The sequence below is a fragment of the Oreochromis aureus genome, linkage group 15 (assembly GCF_013358895.1).
Source record: "Oreochromis aureus strain Israel breed Guangdong linkage group 15, ZZ_aureus, whole genome shotgun sequence".
Taxonomy (NCBI): Eukaryota; Metazoa; Chordata; class Actinopteri; order Cichliformes; family Cichlidae; genus Oreochromis; species Oreochromis aureus.
This window is the reverse complement of record NC_052956.1, coordinates 10,326,991-10,352,536: the sequence shown is the minus strand read 5'-3', so window position 1 is coordinate 10,352,536 and position 25,546 is coordinate 10,326,991. Positions and strand designations below refer to the sequence as shown.

The following is a 25,546-nucleotide window of genomic DNA, read 5'->3' as shown; positions in this document are numbered from 1 at the left end:
GTGTGTGTGTGTGTGTTTGGGTGCACATAGAAGAGCCCCAGTGGACAAATAATGACAGAGAGAGATAGACGGAAACACAGAGAAAGAGAGTGAGGCACTTTAAATGTGAGCGCTTGCAAAACTCCCACTGCTCGCAAGGGCACTTCGCTCCTGCACGTCATCTCTCTTTCCCCCCCATCTCTCCTTCTACCCTTCTTTCTCCCCTTTCCATTCGCCCCTCAATTCCCTTTTTCCCTCCCTCCCTTCATCGCTTTCTCCTTTGTCTCCAAGCTCTCACCCTCTATCCCCTATCTATCCATCTCCCTCTTCCCCCTTACCCCCCTCTTCCTCTTTTTCTCTCCCCTTCCCCTCACTAAAACAGTAGGACGCTTAACCTTGATAACAGTGAGATTTTTCCCCCCTCAAAGTGACACACACACATACACACACACACACACACACACACACACACGCTGGAGAAGTGCTTTGCCAGCATGCCAGGCCGGTCCAAGGGACGGCTGTACCCTTCGAGGTGAACAGGACACTGGGAAATGCAGCAACAACAAAACCCACGCATACACAGGCTCAGTCTCTCTATAACAAATACACAAACATGAGTGCTCACCTGCATACACACACACACACACACACACACACACACACACACACACACCCAAATCCAACTCTCTTCAGGGCCATCTTAAAACAAGCTTTTAAAAGGTCTTTTGTCAGCTGACATTGAGAGAGTACGGGTGATCCTGAAACATCATACACACACAGACACACACGCACACCACCACACACACACGAAGGTAGGCAAAAGGAGAAGTGAGAGAAATGAAACACATTAAAGGTGAAGTTGCCTGCTGAGAATTTATGATTGCAATACGCTGGAAGATACACACATAAACGTCACGCCACAGTGACAGGTAAATGAATACGGGGAAGTAAAATGTTGTTTTTCAGAAACAAACCTGCAGACACACACACAGGCACCCTCCCGAGAGGAAATTAACAACGATAAATGCAAAACTGGTAAGTTGTCAGGGAGGCTTCTTCCTCATTAGATGAGAGCTTCTCACGTAGACTGGAGTGAAAAACACGGATCTTCCGATCTGGTGATTCTGAACTTTCCCTTCACACAAACCCTGAGAAAATGCACCGTCACAAACAAAAACACTCTGGGCTTTATGTGATGGCGCAAAAGCTACCTTATACTGTGCATTACAGCACAGTGTCACAGGATGTATAAGAGACTTGAATTCAGCATTGAGGACAGTTGCAGTGAGACAGTGTCAGAGAGGACACGGTGTCACAGTACCCGCCTACATCACCAGGTATCAGGTGAAATTCAGCAGTTTTTTTTTTCTGCTCATAAGGGCGGCATGTGCACTCAGTTCCTCCTTAGGAGCATGTGCAGTTGTTACGGTGTGGCATGCACAGAATCGCTGAAACCTGGCCGGTGTTTACCTCAAAGTCGTTGGCCTTGTTGTAGTGCATGTTGAGGGCCCGGAAGAGCTCGCAGTCTCGGCTGACGCTCATCTCCTCTGCTCCGGTGACTCCGTCATTGATGGCCTGCCGGGCAAACTTCTCCATCTGAATGTAGTAGAACTCCCGGAAGTTGCTGAACCACTTTATCAGCTGGGAGGTTATGCAGCGGTTAAACTGGAATCAGAGATGAGGGAGGGTTTAGCACGTTTTAGGAAGACTGTTTCATGCGAAATTCAATTCAAAGACATTTTGGAATATGCAAATACGCCTCGTGCAAACTTTACAAAGACAAGGCTGTCTTCTGTAGACCTAATTAAGCCGCTGGATTTGAGCGTGAGGGGAGAAGAAGTGTAAGGATGACACAGTGTCTTTTCATATACGAGAGCTGACGCGTGATCTGAGGTGGCGAGAAACCCGGGTTATGGAGTGAGGGAAGATAATAGAGATATTAAGTAAGACAGCAAGCCGTGAGGGGGGCAAGGCGAGAAAAGAGGGAGTGGAAGAGAGTGTATGCGTGTGGCTGTGGTTCATCTTCCCCGCTGGGAGCAGACCACCCCCCTATCATAACCCTGAGAGTGGAGGGAGAGGTGGAACAGAGGGGGTGAGACCGCAAACACATAATTGACCAGAAAAACGATTAAGTCATCATCTGAAGCGCCCTGGCCCGCGGGGGGCTCAAACATGTACTTAACCCCATTCACCAATTACACTCTGATCCTCCTCCCCTTTCCGCACCTCCCGCACAGGAAGAAAGGAGAAGAAAAAGAGCAAAGAAAGAAGGAAAGGAGGGAGAAAGACAGAGATAAGCGCTGTGGCTATCTGATCTGTGCCGCTCGGCTGGATTCAATAGGGCGAGGTAAACCTATTAAGAAGCTCTGCGGGTCTCCCAGCTCTTTTTTCCGGCTGGCCTCATCAGTGAAAACACACTGTCTAAACATCCATACAACTAGATAAGGACACCAGGGGCTCAGGATAGTTGCCTAACCATAAAATGTTGCACTCAAAGTTGTAATTTAATTCCTAGAAACACACACACAGAACATTTTTGCTTCGCTCCTCAGACTCCTTGAAACTGCTTGAGCTCAAAATTTTGGAAAGCTTGTACCCCTAAACCATCGCCCACATCCTTGTTCACACACACAAAAATACACACACACACATACGCACGCACACTCACAGGCCTTCACTCCTCCCTCCCCTCTGCTCTTTCTGTGGTGCTTGAAGAATAGAAGGACAAAACGCTACTAAACGCTGAGCGGACTGCTCGCTGGGGAGGCAGAGCGGTTTTGACATGGAGATTAGACTCTGGCCATTGTTCGACAACACAGACACACAAACACACAGACACACACACTTTGTAATCTGGGATGGCAGTCAAACACACGCAAGCGCACGAAAATGGGAGGAACCAAACGGCCAGAAAAGTTGGGGAATCAGAGGAGGTGAAACAGTCGCACCAAGGTGGAACAGGGCTAAAGGAGTGGGCCGTGCCTTTCTGGAATGATCAGCGGATGACATAATGGCGGAGTGGAAAAGAATAAGTCCGCTCGACATTGTTTGGCAGGGGTTTAGGAGGGTGTGTGCAGAGAGGAGGGGTTGCATGGCGGCTGTCCTAAAGTGCAGGGTGAGCATAAATGGGGTGGAGGGGAGGGTTGCAAGAGAGGAGGATGGGTGCAGGTCAGTGCTGTCGGACAATGGCGTTTCACTGGGGGTGGCGGTGCGGGGGGTAGAGGGTAGGAACGTGAGCAGTCAGCAAGCTGGGGTCGTGACATCAGAGTGTCAAACAAACAAACTACTGACACTTACAAATACCTGGGCTGCGCGGGGCTATTCTTAAACACACATAATGCAGCAGGCTGGCGAAGTGTGACGGTGCACAAACGTTGTTTCACTTAAGTTGTCAGTGTAGCGTGAAGCATTTCTCGCATCCTATTGGGTGCAAATTAACGATTGGTGTTTGTTTGGCGAATCCACGAGACCGCGTGTGTGCGTGCGCGCGTCTGAGCGCGTGCACGACCGAGGACTACATACTGAGATTGAAGTCGGTGAAAGAGTTGCCATCGCTCATGCAGGAGACCTTAGGTGTCACTACAGCTGAGTGACGGACACATTTTTCACTTTGGACAAAGATTACTTTATTATACGGACAGCTTGGGAGAAGATGTATTAGGGCTCGTACGACTGCAGTAGCACAGGGCATACAAAAAAAAAGATACAATATTTACTAGAGTGCAGGTAAATACACTAAATTATATTATATCCGCATTAACTGCACTCAATACACTCAGGGATTTAATTTTGGCAAGTCCCCCTACAGCTTCCAGCAGTCTTGGTTCATTAAGTTGCTGGTGGGGGGACCGACACCCCCTGATAGCAGCTAAGGACGAGTGTGTTCAGTGTAAAAGGAGGGAATCGGTTCAAAGGAGCACATCACTGCAGCTCCTTAATCAGAGCTGGCAGGGGTCAGCCAGCACAGACATGAGATGCAGTGAGGAAAACGTCTGTGTGTGCATGTGCGAGTCACACACACACACAGCATATAAGTATATATAAAGGTGTGTGCGTGTGTGCGTGTACGTGCACTCACTTGGCTGAGAGGCAGATGAGAGAGAGACAGTGAAAGCGTGTTTCTCACACTCACACTCGAGAGCCTGTGAAAGGTCAGCGCTTAGTGTTAAGAGCACAAGATAGAAAGCGCCGCACACACGCTCACACGCATGTTGTGCTCATGCACAAACGCATACTTAAGACCACAAAAGGAAAACACTGCAGTATTCTTAATCGGAACTATATTAGTAGCCTGCCAAAAGTATTCCAGTGCTTTGACTGTCACTCACAAACTTCACACACACATCATTCATATTTATGTAGACTGTTAGATTGGTTTTAAAGTTGATTTTTTTTTTTTTTTTTTTTGCGGTGTGGGGTTTATTCAGATGTTATTCAGATGCTGAAAGGCATGCAGATGAAAGGCCAAACTGTCTCTGTCGCCAACATTTTCTCTGATATGGTGGTCAACAATGGAGCAGAAAGCACACAGATGACCTCAGAGCGCTAAGCTACCATCCAGAACAACCGGAGAGGAGAGCAGAAAGACAGAGAAGCCTGTGCGGGCCTCCCTCTCTCTCTTTCTCGTTCTCTCGTTCTCCCGCTCTCTCTCTCGTAAGCCCCTTCACAGTCATCAGGGCTTTCCAACGTTTCCTGTTTTCGCAGGAGTGAATTGTGGGAGATAATCTCTGGCTGCCTATTGGCTGACTGCACACAAAAAGCGGCCCTGGAAAGCGGGCTTTTGTTACTGCGGTGACTCAAAATCCAGCCGCTGGCTTTTCTTTCTCCCCGGCCCCGCCGAGGCGCACATACCATGCCACACCATCAGCGAAAAAAAAGAAAGGAGAAGGAATGACATATAGAAAAGAGAAAAACCGTCCTGGCCTCCGCTGCCGCCACAGCACATGACTGGCCCAAATGCTGAGGCTTGTTGCTAAAAGCCAGAGAGAGATGGACCAGAAAAATAACAAGTGCGTGTGAGGCAGGTTGTGGTTGCTTGAAAATGAAAGCGAAATGTAGAAAAAGCAGCAAAATCACAGCTACCTATAATTCATAGACTGTAAAGCCAAAGTACAATAACTTTAGCTGACTTTATTAATTGACTGAATGCGTTTATCTAATCTTTTCATTATTCGCCAATCATTATCCGTAACAATAAGGTAGATGTCTTCAAACTAGTGAGAGGATATTCTGTCATATCAACAATGGCTTCGTGACACATCTGACAAAACATTTCAAAAAACACCTCAAAGTAAAGACAAAAAGTCAGAAAAGAAGCTTAATGAAGGGGAACAACAGCCACGGCGTCCTCCACTTGTTAGGGCAACCCACTTCCCACGTTCACAGGGTTCTTGACAGTCCAGACCTGATTAGTCAAGACCCGATTAGCCTTCGCGACTTTTTGTCTGAAGACAACCACTCGCTAAGAGGCTGCGCGGGGTGAATCTAATTAGATGGTCTCATTCCCATACATGTCTTCTAACTTACAGCTCGAGTCTATTGTCCTCCTCTGGAAACAAAAACAGACCAGTGTGTGACTCATAATCCCCTTAATTATCTTGACCTTGTTTAAGTATCTGATGAGGCCATTCATGAGGAGAGGCCACCTCCATGGGAATGATTAGTCACTGGAGCAAAGTGGCTAAAAGCCTTCAATATTAAGTGTTTGCGCTATTTAAAAAAAAAAAATGAAAATTGAAATCAGTCTGATCCCGTAATGATGTTTTGTTTTTTTTAAAATGTGAGAATTTCCAAACATCGAAAGAAATCATTAGTTAAAGTCAAGTGAACCGCGAGTCACGGTTGGTGATGACGGCACACAAGAGCAGAGGGGAGAAAAAAGGGAACCGTTATCTTCTGATTTGAATGAGATAACCTGGATCTGTCACAGTGTTTACTCCTCTGTGTAGTCCAAAAAGAAGCACACATGCATAAAAAAACCCGATAACACAAAATGACCATGTTATCTACAACGGCCATTGTGTTACTGGTCTCTTTTTTTCGTGCAGTATTGTTTTTCGTTTTCCAAATTTTTCGTTAAACTCCCAAGTGGCGCTTGCGCTTATCCCTTCCGTCTTCCCTGACTGAACTTGTTTGCTTCGCCTCTCCCTCCATCAAACCGTCCTCCTTACACCTGCTCAGATAACCACTCCTCTGTCTCTAGGCTCCATCCTCCTCTCTGCGCTCTCCACCCTTCCATTACTCATCCCGGTCTTTATCTTTAGAATACTTATAGGCTCTCCAGCTCCCTCACGTAAACCCATTCCACTTCCTCTTCTTTCATCTTTTGCATAAAGCCAATGCCTTAGTAAAGGAAACGACATCGTTTTAAGGGAAGACAAGTGTACATTGTTCGTGGCAACCGAAGCTGGCATATCACAATTAACAAATCAAACTTCCCCTTTTAAAGCAGGTGCGTTGGATGTAGAGAAGAAACTGCGGCAAAAGACAGAAAGTCGGAGAAGGTGTCTGCCTTTGAGATGTGAGTTTAAAACAGCAAACAAAGAGATTATTGAAGGGTGTCTGGCAAAAATGGAAAGGTTTGTAAGGTCAAAGAAAGTCTGTAGATCATGAGCATGTTTTGGACTCACCTTGACATCAGAGAAATACATCTTGAGCATGTTAGAGCTTGGGTAGCGGGTATAGAAAAACATGAGCTTGGCCTTCTTCAGATGATTTGGGGAGAGACCTTCTTGGATCTGAGAACAGCTGGTATTAAGGAAAACGACAGTAGTTTGAGGGGGGAGAACATCAAAAATAAACTTCTACATCAAGCAAACACAGACATTGCCACAAACTAGAACTTGGTAATAATTTGCAGTAATTTTGGCAAGAAATAATCATTTGGATGGTGGGTAACCAAATTTCCTTTTAGGCATGAGTGCAGGGTTACTGCAGAGGGGGGTTGAGGAGGCTGAAGACGGTGCACCAAAGCAGAACCATTTGCTTGCAATTAGCATCGTGCGTATCAGGTGTGAGAGCGTCACGGTAAATAAAACGCTGGCCAGCACTACAGCTCTTGCTTTTACATAAGGAGACTCATTTCACAGTCAAAGCGAGCAAACGCCTTTGCCTACACCCTGTGCTAACCTCCACCCCCCCTAAAAAAAAAAAAAGGAAGAAGAAAAAAGGAGACATTTGCATATCACAGACAAAGACAGCAGTTAACGCCAGTGACGGGCAAGAAGGCCTAATGGCTTGGCGACAGCACATGCCAAGCCTGAATATGACTGTCTGATGTTGGCTTCATATCAGTGACAAAACAAGGTCTAGGAGATAGTCCTGAACACCGGCACAAAAACCCTGCTCGTGCTCACAGAGACTATATTCAAATACACGTCAGATTCCCTCGTCTTCCTAATGGATCGCCTGGATTGAGCAGCAGCGAGCGGATGGAGATGGAGATGGGTTGGTGGGGGCACCTTGAGGGATAGCATGGTTCCAGCCTTCAATTACATCCCCCTCCTCCACCCCCTTGCTCCACCCCTGCCCCCCAGCTCCTCTGATGCTGCCAAACCCTTGGAGGAGCAAAAGAAGGAGGAGGAGAAGGAGAAGAGGGGCTCTGAGGCTTTGGACTCAGCCAGTGATGGGGAGAATGAAACACATCTGCGCCACCGAACGGCCCAAGCCATTTCCATGGTGAATTAACGGCCGTATAATGCAACTGATAATATCAATCTGGAGGATAAGACATTGAAAAGGGAACAGGGGGTGGGGGGGTGGGGGGGAACGTGTTAAAACCCCGGGCTGTTTCAACAAGGGTTTTCATCAGCGAGGCAGGGATTTAAATCGCGCAGGAGATACAGCTCTAAGTTTTCCCGAAGACTGTTTACACTTGAGCGGACAGGATACATTGCTCGACATAATTTATGATGAACCGGGGTGACTGCGGCCGTTAAAATCAGTCAAGTGTCCAGATGTAGCTGTAACTATAGAGCGGGAAGAAGGCATCAGCTGCTCGATTGGATTGCCCTTGGCCTCGGGGTTACACGGCAAAGCCAGCAAATGCTGAACCACGCTGGGTTGGCTCCTTAAAGACCCTGTCTACTTTGTGTGATTCAGTAAGAGAGAGAGAGAGAGGGGAGAGTCAGTTGTATACGCAGCGAGGGTCTTGTGGGGGAAACCCTGGCAGACTGGTGTTACTCTGACAGGCCTGGCCAAAAGAGCAGCACTTCACTTTCCACACCACACCATCTGCTCCGAGTGGAGGGGATACAATGGGATCCTCAGACAGAATGAGCGAGAGGGAAAGGCAGAAGGAAAAGAGATCTCTGTTGCAATAAGGCAAGGTGGGATTAGTTTGAAGCCACGCTCTTACACTTAGATTAATTTGTTTTTGCTTTTTCAATTAGTATACGGGTCGCTTCATTCCCCCCCCTCTCTACGTCCTTATCGCCGAAATTAAAATTTGTTCTAAGACAAAGATGTTAAGGTCTCACCTCTCCGGTTATATCACCATACCACCTCCACTGAGCCACCAATTAAGAAGCTTCATATTTCCTAATGAGACATTTCTATTTCCAATTCACTCACAGCTTGCAAATGTAATTGTGATTGGACTTAGGGGTGGTGTGCAAGGCTATTATTTTGTCATGATGGTGCACTCACACCAGCTGGCCCACTGTTCGCCTGCCACATCTGACAAGACATCATCATTCTCACAACACTTCCCCAAAGCCCAAAGTCATGAGAGGAAAATAGCTGCTCTACTTCCTAATTCCAGGTGTAAGGACAAGAAAATTTGGAGTCGGACTGTGAACAAATGAGGAAATTGATAGCAGCCATCTGCTCCACAATACTGCCGAGACCTGGTGAACTTGAACACACCTCGCAAAATGTCTGACAAGCTGTCCCTGACTTCTGAGGCTTAGGGAAAAAAAAACACACTAATGGAAGCTGCTATGAAAACAGATGCAAATTCAAACAAACAAATTCATACATGTCACGCTAATTAAAATAAAGAATGCGCAAAACTATATCTCGTAAATGGCAAACTTTGCTTCGAAACCTGTGGAATGAGAAATAAAATATGAAAAAATAAAAACAAGCACATGTCAAACACATGTGGACATGTTCTGTCTATTCTTTCCATTTAAGAGTACGTCTGTTAATGCCCTGAATTTATAAATGCTACAATGAAAGCCACAGCATCTGGCATATGTGGTTTGATTGTTCTCTACTTTCTCTCAGTCTCTGTATGTCTCTCTCTTTTCATCCCTCCATCGGGAGCCTGTAGAAGCAAAGGATTATGGATCTCTGGAAAGCGTTCACCCTTGGGTCAGAAGACAAGACAAGGCGAGGTAATGAAAGATAAACAGCTCGCTGCAAACACCTGTTAACGTCCGCTTCAAAGAAAAGACAGAAAGGAGGGAGGAGGGGTGTGTGGGGTGTGGGGGGTTGCAGGGAGGGAAAACAAAAAAAGAAGTATTTGGCTGCCAAGCAACAGCCGAAGGGCCCCCCGGGCTGTTGACAGATCTTTATGAAATGAAAAAAAGAGAGAAGAAACGACAATGATTGTGGGCTTTTTACAACAGCGATGGATGATAAGAGGAACACAAGAGAAAACACAAGCAATCATAAATATACATCTTTCCCGAATCCTCGGGCAAACCTTTTGTGACACGCACACACAAAAAGACACGCACACATGCATCCACGCACACAGACACACAAAAGGCTCGGCACTCAGGTGTGCACAAACAAGGGAACCAAAGTGTTAAGTGTACATATTCACTCGCTAATAATATCCACAACAGGTACAGAGCGGTAGGATTAATTAGTTAAGCACATAATGAATGTTAATGATACGAAGACAAAAAAAAAGGTAGTGTGACGCCAATCAAACTTTTATGAGGGTTAAGGGGTGTTGAATACTTAGGGACTAAGGAGGTACACAGGAAACGGAGAAGGCACTGAATGGTTAAGCTATTAGTCCCGTGTCCCCAGGGGATTCAATTTGAGCCTCCCATAGGGGATAGCCTCTTTATCCACAGGGCATGATTGGGGCACACAGGGGTTAAACTATAAGGCAGGCTATATAACACTATTGTGTGCCAAGTTCCAGGAAGCTATTCCCCTCCTTGTTCTTCCAGGCCATTTTTATAAAGAGAATTGGGGTGGTTAATGTCGTGGGGGCCTAATCTCTGCGAGTAAGCGATATGTGACAAGAAGGCTTTTAAAGCACTTAGGTTTGAAGATGGAAGAAAAAGCTGTAGGGTGCTGTGAGAAGGAAGAGGTATGAGTGTAAAAATAAATACAACAATGCAGTACAATGGAGAGGAGAACAGCAGTGGGAGGAAAAGTGATTCATCAACAATTTCTCAGTTTCTTAGGCTAGTTTCAAACATACTCAAAAAGATTTGATTTTTAACTCTTTGTGGCTCAGATGCAGAGTTTCGAACCTGTATCTGTGGGGAATTACCACCAGAAATCAGATTTTTTTTCCCCCTTGGCTTACAGAGGCATGAGCTAGTCTGATGCCTCTGTAAGTCGGGACCACACAATGTTAAAACATTTATTTATTTGGCCTTTCAAGCGTCGAACGCAGCTGAGACCGATAACACGCGCACAGTCACACGTGCACCACCCTGATTTGTTAAAGGATACGTTGCTGCCTGAGTAAGGTGAGATGTCAGCCATGTCCTGGAGATCACTGCACTCAGACTTGATGAGGGACAGGGAGAGCCCCTCGGCTGTGCTGCCAGGGTGTGCTGGTGAACAAGAGCGATGGTGGTGCCCCAGGTGATGACCTGACGACATCTTGGTCCTCAAGCCGGTGCTTTCCCTGGACAGGTCCATGGAGTCTGGTGAAGAACGGTCCTTGCCTGTGTAACTACCTGGGGGTGCGCCAAGAGGACTCTGGAAAGGATAGCCCATGAGAGGCAGTGGAAAGGGGTGTCTAAAGGATGGTGGGCTGAAGCCCATGGAGGCAGAGAGTGAGGAGGGGTGAAGGGCGGGGTGGTGGTTTCCACCGTGGGCACCCACAGCTGAGGCCTGGTGGTGGTGCTCACTGGGTGTTTTCCTCACTACTAAGGGCAGTGCCTCAGTTTGGTCATTGGTTGCGCCGGGGATCCCGGGCATGCTGGTAAAGGAGTCGAGCGGATTGGGAATGATGACATCGCCAAAGCACTGCAGCCTCTGGTTGGCGGTGTGAAAGTTGGGGTTATCTCCATTGACAGCAGTAGGAAATCTTTCAGGAGGTATGGAAAGTGTAGGAAAGGCTTGCTGAGGTGTAGGGCGTGGAGGCTTTGCAAACACCTTAACCACTGTGTCCACCACCTGGGTCATGGCAGAATTGAGTTCCTGCTTCAGCGTTTCTGCCAGCTGTTTGCCTTCAGCATGCATCGAGGAACCCGGACCTCCGTGTCCTTTGTTCCTGCTAAGCCCTTCTCTTCTTGGCTTCTCTCCGTCAGCCAGCAGGGCTTGCTCCTGAAGCAATGCCCTCGCCCTGTCTATGAAATGGCCCGGATCCAGGTCAGACATCTCATTGTCTGAGCGCAAGTCATCTCCACCCCGATCGTCACCTCCGTTATCAGACCTGGCTGGGCTGTCCTCTGACATGTTTCCTATGTCATTGTGGAGGTCGTTGTGTTCTGAGTCATCAGTTGAGTCGTATATCTGAAAGAACTTCTCCTGCAGCTGCCGTAGTTGCTTCTGCATGTCCTCCAGCTGCAGTTTGAGCTGCCGTCGCTCTTCCTGCTTCTGTTCCTTTCTCTGGCACACCAGCTGGGTGAAGCTCTGCTGTTGCTGCTGTGGCAAACGCTGTTTACGCTTGTTCTCTCGGCTACTGCTGCACACCTCGCCTCCCCGTGGGCTGCTGGGGGCCTGCTGTTGAGACTGAGGAGGTGGGCAGTCCAGCTCCATGTCCCGTTCTCCATCCATATCATGGTCACGCTCATGACGGGTAGCAGCAGGTACTACCACGCTGGGGGAATGGCTCATGCCACGGATAATGTTCTCTACGCGAGCTCTCTTGGCACGCAGGTGTTCATCATTGAGACGTTCTATGTCAAAGGTGGCCAGGCCAGGAGGACGGCCAAATGGTGACAAACACTCTTGTGGGGTGCTGTCGTGGGAGGAGTTACTGCAGGCATCCTCTTGGGGAGCATCAGAACTTGCATTAGAGAGCCCTGATCCAGGGAAGCCAGAGTCCCCTCTATCACCCCTGTCCCCTCTTTCTCCCCTCTCGGGCCCTCCTCCATTTTTGGCGATGTTATTCTTGAGAAGCTGAGAGATAATGGTGGTGCCAGGGAAGGGCATCATGGTGTCCTCGTATGAGTTGGCCCTCTTCAGTAGCTTTCGGAGTACATTGGACTTGGACTCACTGTCACTAGCTGACACAACGCCAGGCCCACCATGTGGCTGCACAACGGAGCACTCCATGGAGTCGGTGTCTGATCCGTGGTGAGAGTGGGAGCTCAAAGAGTTCATGGCACTAAAAATGGCTGCTTTGGCGCGGGCAATGTTATCAGTGGTGGCTGCGGTGACTGCTGCTGTGGAGGAGGATGTGCTGCCCACGGTCCGCTTAACACCAATGTCCACACGTCTTCGCTTGGTCTGTCTGTTCAGGAGGGAGTCGCTGTCATGGTCCGGCATCACGGGCTGCTGCTATTGGGCCATATCCCACACACCCAGTCCTCTAGGATCAAAGCCTCTGAGTACCTGGAGGGGGGAAAAATCACAGCTGCATGACTCACCAAAGTGAAAAATATTTTCAGAATCTAACTCCCTCACTTCGGCCTGTCCTTAAGCAAGAACCAAAGCTGTACCAAAAAAAAAAAAGAAAGAAAAAAGCTTAAACATTTTTTCATATACTGAAAAAGTCAGAATCCGTTAACCTCTAGAGAATTGGAGTAGCCGATTCGATGGGTCTAAACTAAAGATATTTCTCTCAAGGCAGCAGGGAGTACCTCGTCTTAGTTTCTGCAAGTGATGAACGTTAAACATTCATGATTACATTTAGGTAGTAAGGACACAGGGCTAAAGGGAGACGGGGTCAGAATTAGGCCTTGGCTCGACATTCCAGGGCAAAGTCCTACATTTTATCCTGTCCCATGTTACATGCTGCGCGACACTGAACCAATTCCCACGGAACACAAAGCTGCATAAAATTATGATAATTACTTAAGTACTTGTCCTCATTTCCATGATTGTGCACTGAGAGCCAACGTAGGAGCTCACAAAATCAAATAAAAAGAAACAGGGTTAAGATCATCAAAAAACAAAAAACAAAAAAGCATGCAGGAGGAGGCAGTACACATTCTACGTATCACTGCACACACTTTACTGAAGCCTAAAACGCTGTCGGTCAATTCAACAAGAAATTTCAAAATATTTAAAACCACGTTTAGTCTTTGCGCAATTGTAAAAGTGCTGCATTCACATTAATCAATATGGCCATCATATCGTACTCAATGGGAAAAGTGACACAAAAAAGAAACACAAAATAGGCCTATTGATTTTGGTGCCAGCGTGAGCTCACTTCTGTGTTTTTTGTTTGTCTTTTCATCTGGCAAGGGCAGTTAATTCTGCTCAAATGAATAGGTCACGCGGGTCAACTCTGGCAAGGAGCAACTTAAAGCGCTCTTACAAAAAACCCTAATGCCCTTCTGAAAGCAAAACGTTTTGTCAGTACAGGGCTGCATCAATAATGCTATGTAAGCAGCGGTGGCAGTGCCTCAGTCAGAGCCATATCAGATGCAGCCTATCTCAAATGTTATTGTCAGAAACAATTTAATGTTTCTGAAAAAAAAATTACATATTTTGAGATGAGTAATTTCTGAATTGTTTCAGTGTTTTCTTAAGATAAAAGTGTAGGTGGGCATTTTTTTTTATTTTTAAACAAGACAGTTTTTGTCAGGACTCACAATGGCTCAGTCAGAAAATGATAAAATCTAATGAATTTAAGGTAAGTTAAATTTTTATAGTGTGCAAACATAAAAAAATATTGATTTGGCTCACATGGAAATGCAGCTGCAGTTATGTCACATGGCAGATTCAGATCTATGTTTATAATTTAACATTTAAAGGCATTCATTTCGAAGGCTGTCTTTGAAGTGCAAGTGAAAGCAAACAGCAGGAGAAATTTCTCTCTTTTGATTCAGGAATACTTTTTCCTCAGCTCCAACTAAAAGAAACGTATCATCTTTACATTGTCAGTGCATGTGAAAAGACTTTTTAAAAGACTTCTGTCTTGCCACTAAGGCTCACACTTTCACACAAACACACGCACAAACACACACACACAACATTGCTGTTGGCTTTGTTGCAAACTGTGCAGTGTGGTGCACATGTTGCACATGGTATTTGATGTAATTTAGGGAAGAAAAATGACATTTTGTAGCAGATAAAACTGTGAAAGTACAGTTTACTGGATGCACACTGGGTTAAACTGTGACACCAGTATTCTAAAATAAAACATTTGATAAATGCCTTTGGCTCAGGTCGTGATAGCCATATCCAGGCATACAGACAAGACCTGATACATCCACACGAGTAAAAAAAAGAAAGAAAGAAAGAAGAAGAAACGCACTTCACTGCGTCAGGAAACTTGCTTGAAATAGTCACCAGCACCTGTCTTTGCCGAACACGCACCTGTCCCCTATTGCCCATGCGCACTCTCACACTCTCTCGTTCTCGCTCTTAAAGAAAAAAACTTGCAACAATTTTAAGCATCAGTCATACTCACATACAGAAATTCACTCAAACTTTAAGGATACACTTTAATTAAAAACTCATAAACAATACACGCATAAACGGACCATTTAAACCTCTCACGGAAAAAAGGGAAAATGCAAAAAGTTTTTTTTTTTTTTTAAGGAGCAAAGTTCAAGTTTTAAACTCAATTAAAAATAATTCTTTAAGGTTTGAACTAAAAGTCCGGCAACATTTCTTCAAGTGAGACTGAAATCTGTTGGTTTGGATATCTGTTTAGTTGCCAGCGAACAGACTTGGATATCAAAAGAGTTGCGCACACAATCGAAACACTGCGCTTTATCACATCTGTCCTAGAGAGCTACCGCACAAGATAGAAACCCCATTTACCAACCGGGAGGGCTGACTACCTCGGTAGTTTACTGTGCAAGACTTTTTGTTTGACTTATCAATTAAAAATACCGTAATGAGTCGAAATAAGACTTAGCCAATGGGACAAAGACAATATGAGGTCATAGCAAATTCACAGTTTACAATAAGCGCGGAGGAGAGCCAAACACATGAAGCCTAAAAAAATAAAAACAAAACAAAACCAAAAAAAACAACCAAAAACAGCCCGTGTTGGAAATCACGATTCTTTTCGCATAAAAACTCGCTCCCCAAACTTACTTTTTTAAAGTTGGAAATCAACTTGATCTCTGTGCTTTGATGAGGAAGGCTGGGCTACCGCTCGCAAATCATCCTCGAGACAAACACGGGCTGCTCGCACAACTCTCGCCACAGATCAAGATGAGGGTACGAAACAGAGCAAATAATGTCGTATCGAAATGATTAGCAGTTGATTACCATAATAAATTTCCCCGTTAACGATGTTTGATTTGTTTATTTTTTCCGCCCACCGTGCGCAGGCGAGGCAGAACCAGAACAAGAGAGGGAGGTATCCGAGGACAAGGTTACTTACCCTTTTGATGAAGAGGGGGACAACCTGAACTCCTGCGGGGGGAAAAATGAGAATACGCGCAGGGCACCGAGGATTGCTGTATGCTGGAATATAACAGTTTCTCAGAGAATGAAGAGCTGGAATAAAGTCGGCGACGCGAGCGAAAGGAACAAAATAGGGGAAAAAATATAGAAGATGAAAAGAGCTCTTGCGCGTCGGTCTCTCCCTCTATCCTGTGCTGTGTGAAAGAGTGAGAGACATAGAGAGTATGCTAGAGAGAGAGAGGGAGAGAGAGCGCGAGACCGCGTGTATGTGTGTCTCCGAGGCGCACTGGATGCAGAGGACTGGATGCTGGAGCGCTCCTCCGCCACTAAGATCCACTTTAAGACGCGGCTGAAGGAAACAGGAAGACGTGCGCGTCATGAGCGGCGTGATGTAACTATCGCAACCTACCAATAAGAAGCGTCCGTCGGGTCCGGAGAACAACTCGCTGAACTTGACCAGAGAATGGGACTTGAGCATGCTACCAAAGAGAGAGAGAGAGGAGGAGATAGAGAAAAAAAGGAAATAGCAGTCTTACTAATGTTTCTTCACAAATCACCGACGACGCGAGTAAGAATTGTTACACACTTTGACATCACACTTCTTAAGCAGCGGAGAAAATCACAACACACAGACACACACATACACATGGCTATCTTATTTCTTTTAATGGTTATTCTTTTAAAAAGAAAGTTTCTGTAATAAACGGTGTAAGTGCTGCGTAGTCCCAGGAAATGTGGAATAAAGTGTCAGTAGCTTCAGCCAAGAATTTGGATAAGAATGCTTTTGAAATAATAAATGTTGGGAATATGAATCAAATAATTTGATTCATTTGGAAACGGATTAAAAAAATATATTAAAGTTATTGTTAACAGTAAATGTTGTACCGTTTTTACGCAAATGTCTCCAGACATCTTTCAGCCTTCGTTTTATTTGTTTGCAATAAATTTCAAATTAAAGGTCTCTTTTGGAATCCAGTTTTTTTAACGCTTGTGTATTTTCAAGTTTCGATCATACTCGATTAGGCATTCTTTCAAACCCAGCCATCTTTAATGATTATAATATAATAATATTAACTGTGTAATTTGATCCTTGTATGTCAAAGGAAACGATGCAGGGCGTATTTTTTAGATCAGTCATGGGTATATACCGCATATACTTTTTTGTTTTATTTGTATTTTTCCGGCAAAAACACAGCCACACGTTTAGACCGTGCATTCTCGTGGGGGACAAACAAGTTGGGGGTCACTTGAGTATTGGGGGATAAAAATGGCATGTAGAGATATTTTACGCACGCGGGTTTCTCATTGGTTGCACCCAAGTCTGATTAATGGACGAGCAAAGCAGCACATCACGCTTACAGCTCTGCTTTTGAATTCAGATTATCCAGAGAAGCCACTGTCTGAAGAAAACTAAACACCACTTTTGTAAAAAGCTCAATTAAGAGCCGAATATCGTCAGGAAGCTTCTGTCAGTGTGCTGTCACTAAAATATTCCCGTTCAAAACCTAAAGATGAATTCTAACCTGGTGGTAAAACGAAGAAGAATAAAGAAAAAGAATTTACCTGTATGTTTGCAAACCAAATGATTTTCAACATATTAATAGTTTTTCCACCCACCTGTAACACAACCCTGCACACAGTGACACCTGATCCTTTCCACGAGGCTTCTGATTTATGAAATGATGACGGCTGCTCGCTCTCAGTCCTCCTGCTTTCTTACAAACTGGATGCTTCATCATCACACAGCCGCTTTTGCGCGCGGCTAAACAAATGTTTTAACCTTCGACATTTACAACAGGTGACATTCACAATTTTTTCTTAATATTACGAACATTTTACTGGAGCTGGATTTAATGTTTAGGATGGAGAGAATTATTTTATTCGATTGTTTTTGAGGGTACATGGCACATTCACCTATACTGCTGAGCTTACGTTCCAGGTTGGCAAATAATAGTTTTCAGAAGAAAATTATTATTATCATTAATATTATTATTATAGTAACGTAAAAACTTTGATTTTCATTTTTTCTTTCTTTGTCAAATTATATTTAACAAATGTTATAAAACGGTTTAAAAAAGTTCTTGCACAATTGCTCATGAAATCAGCTATTTTTATTCCAAGCTTCTCGCTTCGGATCCATTTTGTTGCACATTTTTCTTTTTTCTTTTTTCTTTTTCCTTCTTTCTTTTTTCTTTTTCTTTTTTTTATCCTACTGAACAAACAGGATCCTAAAGTACTTAACGAGAAATCTTATTTTCCATATGCCCCTCTGTCAGGCGCCAAAAAGGAAAAGGCGAGTCTCTTTTCCATGTCGCAAGCAAGTGTTTTTTAGGACGAACGAATTGCAACGAAGTCAGCAAAGTTTGGTGTCTGGAGTGGCTTTTCCAAAGCAGGTGTCCCGGCCCCCCTCCTGCTCCCTAACTGGCCTGTGGCTGATTTGGCCTCGGCTCCCCTGGGTGCCGTCGGTGCGCACACAGGCTGGAAAAACAGGCCGGGACATTAAAGAAAGCGTGTTTGGAAAAGGAAGACTCGGATGAGGTGTAGAGGAAACGTGTGGTTTAACACTGGCTGCTCTTATCGCGGCCCATTCCAGGTGGATCAACCCGTGGATTTGTTTCAAACTCCCTCTCCCTCCCCCCCACCACCTCTTTTGGATCGAGTGCGACACACCTCGATGCCCAAGACTGATAATACGCTCTGACATTGCGCACTGATGGCCGAATTTACTGACATATTTATTAGAGCTGTGCCCAAATGCAGAAGGAGGGAGGCTGCAAAAACAATATTTCTCCCAGAGGTGTTATAAAGCCACATTTTTATCTCGTCCTGAGTGGTAATAAGTGCACGCACTCGGCGCATGGTATGTCGAAGTGGAGAGGAGCCAGTGGATTTTTCCTTAGTATGAATTTAGATCAATGTCGCCATTATTATTATTATTATTTTTATTATTATTATTATTATTGTTATTATTATGATTATTATTATTATTGTTATTTAGCCTGGTGAATTGAATGTGAACAGACCTAAGCCGGTGGAGATTTCCTGAATTTAAGTTTCCTGAATTATTGAAAGAATGAATATTATTTGGCAGAAGAAGAAATCTCGTGAGCAGCAGTTATAAAATGACCTTAATCAGATAATGACTTGATGAGCTCCTACAACAGCTCATTTCTTTTCAGAGAGACAGTTTTTGGAGAAATGAGAGAGCGACAGAGAGAGAGAGAGAGAGAAAGAAAGAGACAGAGACACAGAGAGAGAGATTTGCGAAATCATAAGCAGGGCGAGATGGTAGCGCTAAAAGCTGTTTTGTTCCGGAGAGGTCTCCGGGTCCCTGAATAAAAAGGTTTAGGAGACAGGACAGAGGAGAGGAGAGGAGGATTCGGGATTCGAGTGTAATAAGTGAGTAGGAGTCTGAAGTCCTTGTTGGGCCTCATGTCCAGGACTTAATGTATTCAGCTTTCACGGCGGAGATGAGGATGCAGGAGGAAAATGTGCACTTGTTTTTGTGGTCAAGGTAAAATGGAATCTGAAATATAAGAAAGGTCCATAAGGCCCCAGCGCTGTAGTAAAATAACAGCAATTTACACATGTTTATTAATGATATTACTCCTTGGCTACCGGGTTGTGATAACTGGCACAGTGTGTTTACCTCCCCACTCCGCAACCACTACCACCCTCCGTGACCCACATCTCTCTTTCTAGGCTACAAGTAGTGGCGATTATGGAGGCGTGTGCTTGTGCGCGTGCGTGCGCAAGGTGGCGGGGGTTGGGGTCATCCTCTATGGCCTGTTTTATGGCAATTCACACGCACGCACACAAACACACACTATCTCAAATTCAAATATGCTTTATTTGCATGAATGGGTATTGGCCATAGCTGCAGAAGCAAATGTATGACACAACATAAAGAGAAGCTAACAGGGAAATATGAGATGCATGTCCAAACCAAACACGGAGCAATGATAAACAGTGACACACACACACACACACACACACACACACACACACACACACACACACACACACAAAGCCATGCACACGAGGACTGCATATATATCTATATATCTATATATATATATATATATATATATATATATATATATATATATATATATATATATATATATATATATATATATAAATACTCTGACATTCGGGATACAGTCTGGGGATAAAACACACCTTTCTAAAGATTAACCCAGTTTCCAACAGTTAGATATGAACCTGTTCGCTCAAACATCTCATGGATCTCCTTGTCAGGCCTGCCTGAAAATAATAGCCAATTAAAAGAATGCTGCTCAGTGAGGCTGACGGGAATATGGCTGCAGTCGAACTCATTAAAATCACAGATGCCGCATATTCCGAACATCATACATCTGCGTTGGATGCCTAAAATCTGACTTTAGCTTTACGTTTACGTGTCGCTCTGATTTCTGTTAAGTCTGAGTAAATTATTTCTTGGGAGAATCTTTTTTTTTTTTTTTGAAATCACTGGCTATGACGGGATCTGGGCTAAAGTCAACAGGAACGAAGGGCGCACTCACACATATCAGCACACACACCCACACACACACATACACAAGCGCACACACACAGCGCCTTGGAGGTGCTTGGGCGAACAGACATGCTGGGAAATCGCCTGGAACTGTATTAAGCCTGACGTCCTTAAAACAAACAATGGCACCATGAAATAAGGGCTTATGCGCTCAAAGTCAAAGAGCCCCTTTAGCAACTCTCTCTGTTTATCTCTCCCTCTGTCTGACACACACACAAGCTCTCTCTCGCGCGCGCACGCACTCACCATTTCTTGGGGGGTTACACACTCAGGCTCGCAGCTCCATCGGGAGGGGACCAACTTTGCTCCTATGAACTCTCACCTGTCAACATGGAGCAGAGGACTTTACTTGGTAAACATGAAAGGACTTTAGCTGTTTACTTCTGGCCGTGACTTAGCCTGATTTATCCCACTGCAAGGCCACGGTCACAGCTAGTTATGCGAGTGCTTTTCAAGGCGAGGTTAAATCCACACCGATCCCCGTTCAATAATGGGACGATTTGAATACGTAGCTGCATTTTCAGCGACTTCAGTTATTTCCACTGGTCACCTGTCTGTGCCATTCACTGGTAGTCATATATCCGGCATGCGTCCAAGTTGATTTGACTGGATTAAAGTGACACATCCGGGTAAACGTTTGATGTGGCTCGAGATGCCATCGCCCCGTATAAGTTATGATTACACTAAAAATCTCGTCATTTTTCGAATTTAAAAACAACTCTTTACAAATGAACTCTCATCATATGGATTTTTTTTCAAACATGGTGGTCCTGTGTCCACAAATAAAGCAGCATCACTTTCTATGTTTTTCAGTGTAGTGTGGCATCAAGCTCTGCATCTGCACCACCTCTGCCTGCAGTTCTTTTATCCCCCCTTTTTTTTATATATATGTATTTCCACAGCCACAGTGCTCCCGTCTGAATATGCTATTTGAAAAAAAGGGAAAGGCAAGAGCTGTAGCAGATAAGCGGCGGTCTGTTTTCACTCCTCTGATCAGCGGTAATTATATTTGTTGGCGTGGAGGCAAGTGGTCCTCCCCGGGGGGCGTATTGTACTCGACTCACTCCATGTCATAAAACAAAATTACAAGGAAAGGAGAAGATATCCTACAATAACAGAGGCGAGTCATGAAATCAAAGAGGAGCTAAATTAAATCTGAAGAGGGGGGGAAAAAAGTCACGGAAAATACATTAGGGCTATGAAGGACAAGGGCAGGGGGCCTCAAATAAAACGCAGGTTAATGAGTTTTTAATAGCTTCTAGACTATATGGTTGGTTAACAGGCACACATACACCTACCCTGACACACACACACACACACACACACACACACACACACACACACACACACACACACACACACACACACACACACACAAAGCCTTCTCCACCTGACTGAGACATTTAAGAGTAATTAGTGATCATTTAAGCTTACCTGTGCTTCAGTCTATCTGCACTTACCCAAATACTATAAAGAGAGGCGTCTATATGGTCCATAGTGACAGGCTTAAGTAGCTTTAAAGTGCCTCTCTCACCACATATTAGTCTCCGGTTATAAGTTTAGCTCTTTGAAACAGTCTGCTCTCCTGTTACAGCAGTGGACATTCACACTTCTCCTCCTACCTGTTGGCACCCTCTTGTCTGCTTTATGTATCTGTGTAACCTCTGACCTGCAGCGTGGATGTCTGGCCTGCTTTACCCAGCAGGACCTCCCCAGCAGAGTGGCCTTTTGCTGGTGACCTCTCACTGACCTTTCACACCAGCCTTAGCAGAGGTCAGCGGGAGGGTAACTGGCCTGTAAACACATACATGGAAACAGACACACACATAAACACATACACAGACTAACACTCACCTTTGAGGAGAGTGCTGATTTCTGGTTACTCGTTGCCAGCTTATCAAAATAAACACAACTCAAATAGGGAAATATTGTTATTCTTGTGCTTCTCTGTGTGTCTGTTCGCTGTAGTTACTTTGCAAATTAAGATTTGACATCAAATTAAATTTACCTAGTTTATGAACTGTGACGCGCCATTCTTAGATCACATTAAAATGTTGCAAGGAGGTATTATACTATTGAGTTATAACTGCAGTGATGCGGACGCCGCACCGGTCCGTCGTGGTGAAGAGGGAACTGAGTGTAAAAGCGAAGCTCTCAATTTACCGGTCGATCTATGTCCCGACCCTCACCTATGGCCACGAGCTGTGGGTAGTGACCGAAAGAACGAGATCGCGGGTACAAGCGGCAGAAATGAGCTTCCTCCGAAGGGTGGCTGGCCTCTCCCTTAGAGATAAGGTGAGAAGTTCGGCCATCCGGGAGGGGCTCAGAGTAGAGCCGCTGCTCCTCCACATCGAAAGGAGCCAGTTGAGGTGGTTCGGGCATCTGACAAGGATGCCCCTGGGCGCCTCCTGGGTGAGGTGTTCGGGCATGTCCCACCGGGAGGAGGCCCAGGGCAGACCCAGGACGCGCTGGAGAGATTATATCTCGGCTGGCCTGGGAACGCCTTGGTGTTCCCCCGGATGAGCTGGAGGAGGTGGCTGGGGAGAGGGAGGTCTGGGCTTCTCTGCTTAGGCTGCTGCCCCCGCGACCCAACTTCGGATAAGGCGGATGAGGATGGATGGATGGATGGAGTTATAATGCACAATGTAGGGGTCATTTTTGTGACTTTTACTTAAGTAAAGGATGTCACTACTAGTTCCACTAGTGTGAATTTCACCATGACATTACTTTACCGTCTACCATAGTTTTTCTATTAGTTACTGTGTTTTACATTACCTATAGGATCAAGTGTTAATGTATGCATGTAGCTTGTAATTACTCACCATCTATCCTCTGTTGGGCCATGCATGAACATGCCCCAACCACAGGTTAAAAACCAGCAGCCTAAAACTGCTCATTTAAGTTAATGCACACACACACACACACAGAGGGCACGCACACTCGAGAATCTGCTGTGCATATACACGGGCTCATGTTAATGCAAACGCGTACACACGCACACGGCGTTTTCAAAGACTTCCCTGTGGACAGAGGCGTCTGCCAGCGCTGCTATAAATCACGTTGAGGCTGGTGCTGAGGGCAAGGCGCACCTTGTCCACATCGCCCCCACTCCTGGGCTGAATAAACCATAACATCCTGCCTCTCGTGCTGCCCGACGCCCTCTGAGCATGACCCTAGAGGAGACCCCCCCCCACCCCTCCTGATGCCCTCATCTGCCCTCCTCCTCCTCACTCCATCCCCGTCATTGTTCCGCCCTCCTTTCCAGTCTAACTTGTCTATCTTTAGGAATTTTAGCTGTTGCTGTGGACTTTTGGGCAGGGCTCTGTTTACTTGGAACAATACACAACCCCCTCCTCATCTTCATTTAGGACCTTTTTTTTCATTCCAATGACTTCCTGCTAAAAGAGTGGGATTAGTGAAGGGGGGGGGGGAAGCAGAGAGAAGGCGAACAGTGAACAGCAAAACAGCAGGAAGCAAGCATTTATGGGGGTGGGTGGGGGGGATGGGATGCTGACACCCTCATCCTGTCGTGTGCCTACTTGGCACAGGTGTTCTCGGCCAATCAGCTCCCTCTGTTCCATTTACCTCAGGGTGTGCCGAATTTGGCTGAGAAGGTGCACCTTCCTTTCATGACCCTCTCTGGAGGAAGTATAATGTCTCTGGAAAGAAGGAGAGGATTTTGCAGACCGGTCAGGAGAGCCAAGTGTACAGGCTTATAATAGAGCAGATAGCAAACAGACACATAAAAGTGAACAAAGACCTCATGAAGTGTTGAGTTATCTACTGATTATAGTTCCCTTGATTTTTATGGCTGCAGAGGGAGAAGCTAAGCAAACAATCCACGCAGTGGTTGGTTCTTGGCATTCCAGTTGAAGGTCTTACAGTAGACAAAACCCACATTGGAAAAGAAAATCTCTGCTGTGTGTTGCTTGGCATGAAACCACCGCGCTGATTACTTCCTCTAAAATTCAATTTCTAAAATATCTCAGAGTTGCCAATAAATCCAATGATATGCAAGAGTGTGTTTTAATTTAAAATGCTATTTTCTGAGAGAAAGGTGGTTGAGATGTTTTTTGAGTTTTTTTTTATACTTTATACAGTTACAATATGTTTGGGAAAACTAAATAAATGTAGATCTTTATTTATTTTCTAAATGCATTGTGTAATGAAATGAAATGAAAATAAAACAAAATGCAACAACATTCAAATGATTGAAGCACTAAATCATCACATGACAATGTAATAAAATGTTGCTTTCAGTGAATATGTTATCATTTTGAATTTGACGTCAGTGTTTCAAAAAAAGTTGCTACACGGATAAGAAAAGACTGCAAATCTTGTATAATGTTAAATTCACACATGGTCGAACATCACACAACTACTTTTTAACCCAGTAACAGCTCAACAACATGACTGGGTTTAAAAAGGATCTTTTTGAGAGAACGTTGGGGAGGAAGTTTGGACTGAGACTAAATGGGAAATTAATTTTTTTTCCTTTTTAATTACTTTACAATTAATATAAAATGACATTTGGGGTGTTTTAGTTTATGTGACACTGATTAGCTAGAACGTGTATAGAGGCCATGTAAATGGTAAATAATGCATATGTATATAGGATTTGGAGAAATATATGTTACTGTCTAGACAATACTTCCAATCCATCCATCCATCCATCCATCCATCCATCCATCCATCCATCCATCCATCCATCCATCCATCCATCCATCCATCCATCCATCCATCCATCCATCCATCCATCCATCCATCCATCCATCCATCCAATGCTTATCCAATTTAGGATTGCAGTAGCCTGAAGGTATCCCAGTCATATGGTATAATCAATTTAGAATACATGATACCTCATGCATGTCTTTGTACTGTGGAAGCTGGAGTACATGGAAAGAACCCATGCATGCATAGGGGGAACATAAAAGCTTCACACATAAATATCCCAGCTGATTGGTGGATTCAAACCCAGAAACATTTTCTGTGGGGAGACACTGCTGGCAGAGAGGTTCTTGGTTATTTCTGCATGGTAATGCCAAACCAAATTCTGCATCTTGCATGGTTACATAATGAATAAAAATATATGACAAAAAGTTTTCGAAACCTCTGAACGGAAGCAAGAAATGCTCGCAAATGCTTATACCGTGTTAAACAGAAGTAAGAAACCCACATTTTGAAGTTTACACACTAATATTTGGTAAAATGTCTCATAGCAATTTCCATACAACCAGATGCTTTTGGTGGCCATCAACAAGCCTCTGGCGTAATTTTGGCTGGACCACTCTTTATTTAAATTGGTTGGTTTCCGGGCTTGGTTCACACATTTTCAAC

At 44.8% G+C, this 25,546-nt stretch overlaps 1 protein-coding gene across 3 annotated transcripts in view; it reads right to left on the bottom strand.

Moving 5' to 3' along the window:
- LOC116310715 (prospero homeobox protein 1) overlaps window positions 1-16,774 on the bottom strand; it is a 31,538-nt gene extending 14,764 nt beyond the window's left edge. Inside the window, exons 1-4 of one of the 3 annotated variants that reach the window (XM_031727593.2) lie at window positions 15,632-16,774; window positions 10,624-12,678; window positions 6,609-6,716; window positions 1,450-1,644 (exon numbers count right to left, since the gene is read on the bottom strand). In XM_031727593.2, coding sequence (XP_031583453.1) covers window positions 1,450-1,644; window positions 6,609-6,716; window positions 10,624-12,612 — 2,292 coding nt within the window. In that variant the 5' untranslated portion in view covers window positions 12,613-12,678; window positions 15,632-16,774. Of the gene's footprint in view, window positions 1-1,449; window positions 1,645-6,608; window positions 6,717-10,623; window positions 12,679-15,339; window positions 15,390-15,631 lie in introns of those variants that run through there. The other 2 variants (XM_039599042.1, XM_039599043.1) reach the window with 2 other exon arrangements.
- Window positions 16,775-25,546: the final 8,772 nt, after the last annotated feature.